We start from the raw sequence: 11,660 nt of genomic DNA, 5'->3' as shown, positions 1-11,660 counted from the left end.
CTTTTAGGAGGAGGTCTAGGTAGACCCGTATCAAAAACCCAGTTTGGATAAAATCTGGTTTTGTAAAAAAAAGTGAAAAACCTGGTTTCTTTAAAGTTATTTAAAAACCAAGTTTAGATGCGTCACCCAAAAATAAAAAAATAAAAATAAAGGATATGTTTGGATGCAACCTCGAAAATAGTTTTGAAATTGCTTCTCAATCTTTGTTTTGAAGGTGTTTGGACCAACTCCAAACTAGGTTTTTAAAAACCTAACTTTTTCAAAACAGTGTTTTCTTACACATTTTCAATAATTTCAACATTGTAAATCAAGGTGTGAGCAATCATATTTTTCTTGATTATCAAATTAATTCACAGACATGATTCTTTTTCTTTTAACCATTGAATACTTTTTTATGGCTTTCGTATGTGCCTCACATCACGCAGAGTCAGTATATAATATGTTAGTGGCTTCAAAAGTAATAAATTTCACCATGGCACTTTTCAGTTCATTTTCAATTTTTTATTAAATAACGATAGTAATGATAATAAGTGCTTATAGGTAATATTAATAAAAGTTTCCAACAGTTTTCTAAAGCACAATGTAAAACTCATTTTTGTTCATCCAACAAAAACCAAGTTCAGAAAGTGAAAGCCAGGTTTTTGACAGGACATCCAAACTTATAAACCTGGTTTGCAAAACTCATTAACAAAATAGGTTTTCAAAAATCCAAATTCTTCAGGGCCTTATCCAAACACCACCAAAGTTCCTAAATTTCATTTCAAAAACTTGATTTTCATAAAACCTAGTTTTTACAGAAGTGGGTTATATTACCTGATCCCTTCTAGCTAATTGAATCTTACGGTTGAAGATTTATTTATTGTGCCAAGAATGCAAAAGATGTATTAAAACTTGCATGCTTGATTATATTCAATTTGGCCGGTTCCTTGAATCTTCTCAAAGAGAGGTTCGATCCAAAAATATAATTTTGTGGAGGTTAGGGCAGTTCCTCTTTGTCTGAGAGTCTGTACAGTTTTTGGCTTTGTTTTGTAATGTACTTTATTTACTTATGTTGAGTCTTTTGCTTATTGTTTGTTTACTTGCAATGGAGTACCCCCACCAATCTAAGTGTCATGTGTGGGAATTGTATGTTTTGGGTGGTCGACATTGAAATACTTTGTATGCAACTTCGACCATCCTATAAACAAAGTTGAGATATCCTCCTTTTCTTACCTCCCTCGTAGTGTACAAGTTTTACAAGATTAGTACATTGTGAACTTCCTTTATTTGCAATCTCTTTTTTTTATACACCTTGTTTTCCAAAACACTCTTTGCGCTCCTTTCGATGGTTTGAAAGCTGACGGCAACTAGATTCTTGTCGTGCCGCACGGGCCGAAGGAGTCAGCCCGTGACAAGGCCAGCCAGCAATAAATCTCACCAGTCAAGAAGGCATATTAGGTAAACCCATCCATACATAATGCCCACATTTTTTTCTTTTACAACATAAACGACACAAGGATACTTGGCAGCTAACGGCAACACCTATGAAACACCTATGCCAACATACGGCAAGCTCGAACCTTGCTATAGTTTAAATCAAATTGTCTCATCACTAGTTTCAAGAGTATAAACTATTTGTGAACGGCGATCACCATAGATTCTAACTCTTCCTAGGCTCGATCTTCGCCCTTAATGGATTCTTCATCCCAACCGTGAATTCCACCTTCTCGGTCAAGTCCACCGGTTCTCCGTCCGGCACCGACCACTCGAACTCACGGACCATGTTGGCCACGAAGTACTGAAGGTGCAGCAGGGCTAGGCCCATCCCCGGGCAGATCCTTCTCCCCGCGCCGAAAGGCATCATCTTGATCTCTCTGCTCCCCGTGATGTCCACGTCTTCTCCTTCGCCTCCGGCGAGGAACCTCTCTGGTCTGAACTCCAGAGGATGCTTCCATACCTTCCCGTCCAACCCCATCTCCCCCACCATGAAGTTGATCGTCGCGTCCTTGGGCACGGAGTAGCCATTGAGACTCACCTCCTCCTCCGTGACTGTGTGTGGCAGCACGAAGTGGCCCGGCGGGTGCCTCCTAAGAGCCTCCATGATCACCGCCTTGAGGTAAGGCATCCGTGAAACGCTTTCCTCGGTCACCTCTCCGTCTAAGCCAGCGACGGTCCTTATCTCCTCGTGGAGCTTCCCCTGAATTTGGGGATCCTTCACCAAATTGGCCATCACCCATTGCACGGCCGTAGAAGTCGTATCGGTGCCGGCATTAAGGAACTCGTTGCAGAGCGTGACTATCTCCCCTTCGTCCAGTTTCCTGCCATCCGGAAGCTCTAGAGAGAGGAGTGAATCGACATAGCAGAAGTGATTCTTGTCTACTGATTTCCGGGCTCGGATAAGGGGAAGAAGGGCCTCTTCTTGCTTCCGCCTGATCTCCAACAGGTCGCGCCATCGTTGCCGGAAGATGATCTTGCCGAGTGTGGGGAAGATGCCCAAGACGTTGAATCGCCCAAAGGCTAGAAGCGCAGTGCGCTGTGCGGTTTCCACCTTTTGGACCACGTCGTCCTCCACCTTCTCGCCGAAGCACATGAACAGAAGCAAGCAGAACATGGCGTGCTGAAAGATCCTCACCGGGACGACTACGCCTCCATTTGCGTCGGCTTCGGTCCTGAGCCTCCCCAACAGAAGGGTCAACACCCACTCACGGCCTTCGCCGAAGGACTTGGTTCGGGCGGGGCTGAGGACCTCGGCCATGAGGTTACGGCGGAAGAGGCGCCACAAGGGGCCGTAGCTGGCCGAGCTGATGTTGTGCTGATTGCTGTTAATGATGCGGGCCAAACCCGCAGTTGGAGGCCGGCCGGCGAAGGTTGCGCCACTTTGAACCAGGGCCTGGTGCGCGAGGTCATGGGCAGCGACGAAGATGGCCGTCCGAGGGCCTAAGCGGACGCTGAAGACGGGGCCATACTGCGCTCTTAGCTTGCGCAAAATGGGTTCGACCTCGAAGAATCTTAGGCCAAGCTGATGCAAATTGCCTATGATGGGGAGCCCTTTTGGGCCAGGTGGGATCTTCTTCTTCTTCTTACCGATTCCATGTGGGAGGCCGACAAGGATGAGAGAGACCGAGATGGTGAAGAGGGTGAGGAAGAAGATAATCCAGGCATCCATGTTGGCTCCTCCTGCTTGCAGACTTGGGGGCCTGGGGAGGTGAGACAGACTGCTGTCTCCCACTTTGCTCCTCAGATTTCGAGCGAAATCAACAGAAACCGTAGTAGGGTATTGGGGCTTGTCGCTGTTCCTCAAGAATAAAAGGAACGAAATCGCATTTCCATCATCTCAGAAAGGGAAAACACAGAAGAAAGCACATCCGTTCAGACGAAAGAATCTTCTGCACATCAAAGTGGCATCTCTTCACATATTGGGGAAAAAAGAAATTCACAGAGAGAGCAGAAAACCCGTCTGGATGATCCTTCTCTGCTTCGTCACTCTCCCTGCGCAACTACGAAGGATTAACGCGATGATATATTAAAGAAATTTAAGGACATAAATGTTTTTCAATAACTTAATGGTTGCCCAATGTTTGGCTACTTTTCTCCAAGTGCTGAGCCTAGAAAACTTATTTGGTGTTAATATTTTTCTAGGGAACCAAGTGACCCGAGACGAAATTAACGATTATTTATTATGCAAACTCAACTCCGTAAATGAATTGAATTAATCAATAAAATAAGAAGTGGCCTCTTTCACATAACAAGTAGTCGTATAAAATAAGACATGCGTCGTTAGAATTTTAAATGCTAATCTGGATTAGAATTTTAAATTTATAAGTAAATCTAAGAAGGCTATGTTGTTAACATGGGAACACATGTTCTAGCATTTTGTTATTTTACAAAGTAAAATTTATCAAGTTTCATTTTCACCCAAGGTTCATTCATTTAACTATGAGGGATATTTTGCTTAGTTCTACCCTTTAACATATGGTCCCTTAGGGGGCCATAACTCTGCCAACCTAAGCCTTGAAATGGAATTTCCTAGTCTACGTTTCTTCCGCAAAGCTGCCCAAACACCATTCCTGACAATGTTAGAATGGCATAAGCTGGGAAAGCTGGTCATATGCACAGCCCTGTATATGAAAAAAAAAAAGTGCATGCGATGACCAAAACACCCCCATTAAAAATTAAAAGAAAAACTTTTTAAAAGGGTAAAAAAACTTTGTGAAAAGTTTGAGAAAGTCTAAAATGCCCATTATTTTATAAAAAAAAACTTCAAAAATACCTTCCATCTTCTTTGGAATGCTTGTTGCATGAACAGAAGTGAGCACACAACTTGATCTGATGTGCTGGTACGATCCAACACATGCTATGTCCCACCATTTTGATATTTCTTCTTGCTTCAAATGAGGTTTTTATTTGTTGACCACTAAGACAGCATTTTTTATGCTCGGATTATTTTAAAATTTGCTTATAAATACACTCAGCTCCGTTTGAAACTTACAAGGCATAGTGAGCTCCCGCAATTCATATATATATATATATATATATATATATATATAGAGAGAGAGAGAGAGGGAGAGAGGCTCATTGTGGTTTCCCATGTCAACAAAATGAAAATTTTATTATAGACGACTCTAGCAGGGCCACAGATTAGTTAGGGTGTCAATGGACCGATTTGTATTGAATATCTAAGTGAAATACTTAAAAAAGTCAGATAGGAAAAATAATTAACATTTAATTAAGAAATCAGATCATATTTGAATTTAAGAATTTACACTTGATCTGATGGTATTAGTTTTCAGCATAATATCTGTTGTAGGTTCTAAACGGTGATGTCTTTTAGGGGTATAATAAGGCAAAATTGTTTCTTTCGATAAAATTTCAGCAAATTTTAAAAGGTTTGGAAAGCTAGAACACTGCTAATATAAAATGCAAAAAATGTGAAAATGAAAAATACACCAATAGAAAATGGACAAAAAAGCACAAAAATCATGAAAGAAACGTGATTTCGTTATGTTTTTTTTTTTTGGAGTTTTTTTTTTCGTTTTGTCATCTTTCTCAAAAAGATGGGCATTTTTTGTAGTTTTATACGGCTGACCTATTTTTGAACTATAATCATATATGCGTAAAGCTTGCCTTTGCGTATATCGTTCCCTCAAGTTTTCCCAAGTACCACGAGAAGTAGTTCTGTAGGCAATGCTACTTGCAATCTCTTTACTGACCAAATTCATAAGCCATGAGAGAATCATATTGCTGTAACGAACACAAAAGAAGATAATTTGGTTCATCATTCTTTGGTTCGGTGATAGAGCTATCAATAGGCACAAGATCTTCAGTGGCAGTAACCTTGCGACAATTCTTAAATTTTAAATGTTAAACTCTTTTATATTAAATGTTACGGGTATGACTGAAATGAGGTGCACATCGCCAATATTCACTATTAATTAAGGTTAATCTATAGTTAACTCATAATTAAGCATATGTTAATTTATTTAGGATCACAAATCTTTTAATTAACTAATTTTCTAATTCACCTGCTAACTTGTAGTTAAATTCCTAAGGGTATTGGACATTTTCTAATGAGTAGCACACCAATTTTTATAAACTTAGGTTTCCAAAATTTTTCAAGAACTCAAACTTCTACACAATACCAGCTCTTCGGCACACATAACCAAATTTCAACATAGTATCATTGGAGACCTGATCACGAGCTCTATCTATTTATACAAGTCTCATCTAAAGACTCCAAACTTGCAGTCTAAGGCGTTACATTATATCTGCCTTATCAAATATAAATCTGATTCAAGCTGTGACCGGAATCTATCTTCACCATTCAGATGTGAAAACAAAGGTCCGTCTTGAATTTGATGGCCAATTAAAGCTGATCCATTAATTGCAACCACAAATAGGCCGCAATCCAACTTGTTTTCTTGACGGTAACAGCTTGAAACTGCCACTTTCCAAACTTTCAAGTTCTTTGAACTCGTGTTTGATGGAAAGCCCTTCATCATTGCATCGTCTTCTCCCTCTGCGCTGCTCCGTTGCAAGGAGGACAGGCGGCTGTGGAGGTACCGGCTATTCACAGCGTGGCCTGTGGAATGACATTATCTAGAGGCAGCCATATCTTGATGTTCCGCAATTGGAGTTCATGTCGACTTGCGCGTGCACACAACAAGAATGCACCAATGGCGGTGGAGGGTAGGTTCGAATTTTTTTTATAAAATAATGGGTAGTTTGGAAAAATTTCTTATTGTTATTTTAATGGAAGTATTTTGGTCGCTACACATTATGTGCATAATTTTTTTAGGGCTGTGCACATAAATAGCTTTGATTAGAATGAGAGTTTTGTACGTCGTTTCGTATTAATATGTATATTTACTTTAATACCTAAACACTTTATATATATATATATATGTGTGTGTTATAAAAAATATATATGAAATAATAAATAATTATGAGATAATAAATTAGACTCAATAAAGCTCAGCTTGGCTCATCCGTCCTCGAGTCCATTTAAATCTTTTGGCATGAGAAGATGTAAAGAGGAAGGGACGACAAGAACTTCTATTTGTTCTCTCACATTAATTGCTCTCTCTCTCTCTCTCTCTCTATTGTGAGTTGTGACGTGCCTTGATATTAAAGTTGGTGGTAAGTTCTTCATTGTGAAAATCAAATAAATGAGTTTACCAAGTTAATTCGAGCTCCAAAAATACATGATCAAGTTGAGCTCGAGCTTAATTTGCTGAAACTGAGTATGCCCAAACTCAAGCTGGCTCAAATCAAGCTAGACATGGTTCCTGTTCAGGTCTACCCTTCACCGATCCACCCCTCCCAAGACTGGCACCAGTTCAAACCAATACTCAACTCAACGCTCACCCTTTTTCAAACTCATCAACGTTTCCTTTTCTAATTTCTCAAAAACCTTTGATACCTGGCAAAGACTGGCCCTACCCCAGCCATTTTTTTTTTAATCGAGCCAATCTGTGGGTCAAATGGCTAGCACAGGCCCAGTCCATCACAGGTCAGTACCCAACTATCCATTAGGTATCCAGTCTGCTCCGCACTCTTAGGAATGTCAATGGATCATATTTGAATTTTAGTAACTATATCCACTTTTTCAGACGTTCACAGATTCATATTCAAATATGAACAAACAAAAATGATATCTGATCGGAATCTAAAATATTATTAATAATCCAAATCTGATGTTTACATTCATATCTGAATCCGAATTTGATTGATTTTCAAAATGTAAGAGTTATTACTATATGTTTGTTTGAGAATAAATCTGATCCAAATCTGCTTGGATATTTATATATAATGATATCTGAATTGGACTCTAAAATCTGATTAATAATCCAAATCTGATGTTTACATTCATATCTGAATCCGAATTTGATTGATTTTCAAAATGTAAGAGTTATTACTATATGTTTGTTTGAGAATAAATCTGATCCAAATCTGCTTGGATATTTATATATAATGATATCTGAATTGGACTCTAAAATCTGATTAATAATCCAAATCTGATGTTTACATTCATATCTGAATCCGAATTTGATCGATTTTTAAAATGTAAGAGTTATTAATATATGTTTGTTTGAGAATAAATCTGATCCAAACCTGCTTGGATATTTATATATAATGATATCTGAATTGGACTCTAAAATCTGATTAATAATCCAAATCTGATGTTTACATTCATATTTGAATCCGAATTTGATCGATTTTCAAAATGTAAGTGTTATTAATATATGTTTGTTTGAGAATAAATCTGATCCAAATCTGCTTGGATATTTATATATAACTGAATCTGAATCCGATAAGTTTATCATTTTTAAATCCTAATCTGATTTTGAGTGCTCAATCGGATATTAAGTTTTTTTCATATCCATTTTTTTAGAACGGTTTGATTGGATATCTGATCCACATCAGATATATTGACATCCCTATGCACCCTAGTCTATATGGGCGTAAGAGTTTAAAACAATGTGTACGTTATTCTAAGAATGCCATGCACCCTTAGTCCATATGGACGTAACCTAGTGTGTCATGCACCCTTAGCCTATATGGACGTAACCTTGTGTGATTACAGATATTGCTTATGAATTCAATAATCAAACAATAAACACAATTTGTGCCACATTTCTTGAAAACATAAAGTTCATCGAACATGGTTTTTAAGAGCATGTGTTCTAAGATGACAATGTTTTATTTTTTATCAAACACCCTCTAAGAGCACAAGTTGGATAGACTCGAAGTTGACCTTTCTATGTCTGGGACCAAATTCAAAATGCTCTATTCTTGATCCAAATCCAAGTTTGAATCCGAAGGAAACTGCTTAACTCACAATGAATTGAAGCTAAAAATCTTTTCAAATGAGAACATGCCTTCTGCATGTGAAAAGTACATTTGACGGGATTTTGATCAAGAACCAAACCGATTCCTAGTTGAAGAATGATACAAATGCAACCCAAATCCAATTTATATTTGCTTTATCAAATACAAATCTAATCCAAGCTGTAACCGGATTCCATCCTCAAGATTTAGATGTGAAAATATTGGCCTGTCTTGAATTTGATGTCCAATTAAAGCTGATCCATAAATTGCGACGCAGTAGCGAGTTGAAACTGCCACTTACCCAACTTTCAAGTTATTTGAACTCGGTGTCAGCAATCGACTCTCTCTCTCTCTCTCTCTCTCTTTCTTTCTCTCCCTCTCTCTTTCTTTCTCTCGTGTCAGCAATCGACTCTCTCTCTCTCTCACACACACACACACACCATGAATGCAAATTCTTCGGTTCTCCTTCTTCTCCACCGTAAAATCTGCCTCTGTCCGGTTCTCCTTCTCCTCTCTCTTAGATGACATAGCCCAAGCGCCCTTTCTTGATTTAACGCCATAGTCACAAGCAATTGCCATGACAACCCATCGATCCTGTCCTGCAATCTCTGTGGACAACTACCTATTCATGGTGGTCTCCAACTACCAGTGCAACGACTTATGTAACCTAGATTGCAGTTCAGTCTTCTCTGTGATCAATCTCCAATCCCGACCAGATCTCTCACCCTTCTACCTCTCCTTCTCTTCCTTCTGAAAATTCTGTCCCTTCATCATCACCAGCAACAGCCTAAAGGGGTCCTTACCTGGCAGAATCCTCCAGTGCCAGTAGATGACGGCCCTTGATCTCAGCTACAACAATTTGGTGGGCTGTCTCTCAACTGACAATCTCTTGTTTGTCACCAGCCTCATAACTCTTGATCTCTCCTGCAACGTGCCGACGACCGGCTTCTTTTGGCATTTCATGTCATCTACTCTTCATTCGTGCATTCCGGCCTATCCACTGGCTCCGGCCACTTTCTGTCTGGATTTATGATTTTTCTGGTCATATTTTTTATTAGTCACATTCTTGGTGCTGGTTATTATGGAGTGCTTGTTGGTGTATAGAACTTGATCTATACTGGATATACAGGTTTGTCCTAATCCTTATGTTGTGAGGAGGGGGAGCAGTTGTGTCTGTGTTCATCTGAGAGTGAATAGTGAAAGATCTGTGCGACCGTGGACGTATGAGATTATTGTTCCGAACCACGTAAATCTTTGTCATCTTCGTTGTTGCTTCTATCCCCATCTTGAGAGTGCGAGATGAGAGTTTTGTGTGTTGTTCCTAACAGTGCGAGGCCAAATTTTCTTCCTGCAATCTCAAAAGGCCCTTCCCCACCGATTCACGCCAACCATGATAAGGTAGCATTTGCTATCCAGAATTATGTTGGGAATAGTGCGAGATACAAGATATGAGGGATGTTGAGGGATGGAAGAGAAGTGGCAGTAGAGGTTCGCAAGGAGGAACCAAGCAGAGATGATGGGAAGGCCTTTGGAAGAGTGTGAAACTCTGGGTCAAGTGCAACACACTAGCACAGTTCAGGTGCAGGGGTGGTGTGACGGCAAAGGTTTCAGAGCAGTTGTGAAGGAGTGGTAGGGCATTGGAGGGTAGATGACACATGGAAGCAATGGGGACTTTCCAGAGGCTCAAGGTTTCAATGGGAGTAGCCAATGCTCTAAGTTACTGTTACTTGGAGAACGAATGGCCATCTGTTGGAGTCGATATGAGGCTCGGTAGCATGATGATTACTGCCAATCGAGAGTCCTACATTTATAGGCTGAAAGTTGAGAATCAAGCATGTGCATGTCAAAGTAACTTTTCTTTTACGGAATAACTCTTTAACTTTTTATAACATGCATGATCGACCTCTGTACTGATTGAAAACATAGATATGAGTATTTCTTTCGTCTTGGTTTCTTTAAAGATTTTCCAATCCAACCCACATGCATTCAGTTTTTGAAATTGCGAATCAAAGCAAGTTTCTCACATACAAGCAATGGCAGAAAGCGTCTGCAATTGATCCTAACTAGATTGACTATTCATCTGTCCATTATCGGTAATCTGGTAGATGGAACCAAGTTGTTTCCATGTTCTAAATGCAGAAAAGAACATATTACCATGAAATTTTAAATTTCTTTTCCTTTAGTCTCTAATGTGGTTCTGAGACTTTTGTGCTTGTAGGAACTTATAAGCTGGAGATATTCTGATGAAGTTTGTACCAAATAGACGAGGCAAAGCAAACTTTGAGCAAGACAAAGTTGAACTTGTCGAGTCCATGAGACTGCATTTTCCTGGTCACACTATGAGAGTGATGGATGAAAGAATGAAGAAGACAATGGCAACACGTGAGCAGGTGGGGCGGGTCATAGGCATAGTATTGATGTGTACAGATCGTGTACTGGAACAAAGACCAAGCATAGGCCAAGCGTCTGCGATAAATTCTCTGGTTTATATGTCCCCTCCAATTTGGACAGCAGAAAGGAAGCCAAATGAAGGCAAGGGTAGGAAGACAATAACATCCTCTCAGACAACATGATCCTCTTAACACTTGACATTTGACAGCGGAGAGAAAAGTAAACGTTGTTGTTTAACTGTTTATTCTTTGGCCCTTGATAAAGGTTAGTCTTCCCACGAGTATTTCTAGAGAGAAAATAACTTATTTCTTTTCCCATGCTTTAGTCTGTGGCGAAGGCGGGAAAATAGCACTCTATGTAATGCAGAAGCATCAATAAAAGATGATTTATCATGGTAACTGCGCATAGTAATGTGTAAGATGAATAAGCCACTCATGGGTCATCAGATTATAGGGAGTGCAATCATTATTGCCTGCACTGCCTTCATATCATATGCATGCATTTGTACAGATTTAGGTTAATATTTTGATATAATGTGCACAATTTAGTCTAACTCAAGTTTCAGAAGAAAAAAAAAGATCTTGCCTACCTGACAAAAGGTACTCATCCTTTTCAGAATGTTAGGAGTTCATATCTGGCTAGCCATACTTTAGTTACTCCTGCGAAATTGTATGTATATGCACATCTCAACAAACTGATACAAAACCAATTCATGGGTTTAGAGTGGGATGATGATTCACCCATCCCTATCTTCATATGCATGACTATGCACCACACCAAAGACTTACACTCTTGCACTCTTTCAATTGAATTGCCGTGTACAGTTGTTTCATAAGCAAATTCCTATGGGCAGTACACTCTTTGAACCATATTTTTGGCAAAAGTTGTGCTTTATTTTTCCTTCTACAGCTTCAAGGATTTGCAACTATCAATCTTTTACATGCATGACAAATCATTAAGTG

The 11,660-nt window shown here is 39.4% G+C and overlaps 1 protein-coding gene across 1 annotated transcript in view; it reads right to left on the bottom strand.

The window, feature by feature from the left end:
* The window catches only part of LOC116263114 (cytochrome P450 89A2-like), a 100,415-nt gene extending 96,934 nt beyond the window's left edge, over positions 1-3,481 (bottom strand). Inside the window, exon 1 of the mRNA XM_050080144.1 lies at positions 2,978-3,481. Within this exon, the coding sequence (XP_049936101.1) occupies positions 2,978-3,145 (168 nt within the window). The 5' untranslated portion in view covers positions 3,146-3,481. The remainder of the gene's footprint in view (positions 1-2,977) is intronic.
* Positions 3,482-11,660: the final 8,179 nt, after the last annotated feature.

Source organism: Nymphaea colorata, chromosome 10 (genome assembly GCF_008831285.2).
Source record: "Nymphaea colorata isolate Beijing-Zhang1983 chromosome 10, ASM883128v2, whole genome shotgun sequence".
NCBI lineage: Eukaryota > Viridiplantae > Streptophyta > Magnoliopsida > Nymphaeales > Nymphaeaceae > Nymphaea > Nymphaea colorata.
The sequence above is the reverse complement of the archived record's forward strand: the minus strand, read 5'-3'. Positions and strand labels throughout refer to the sequence as shown.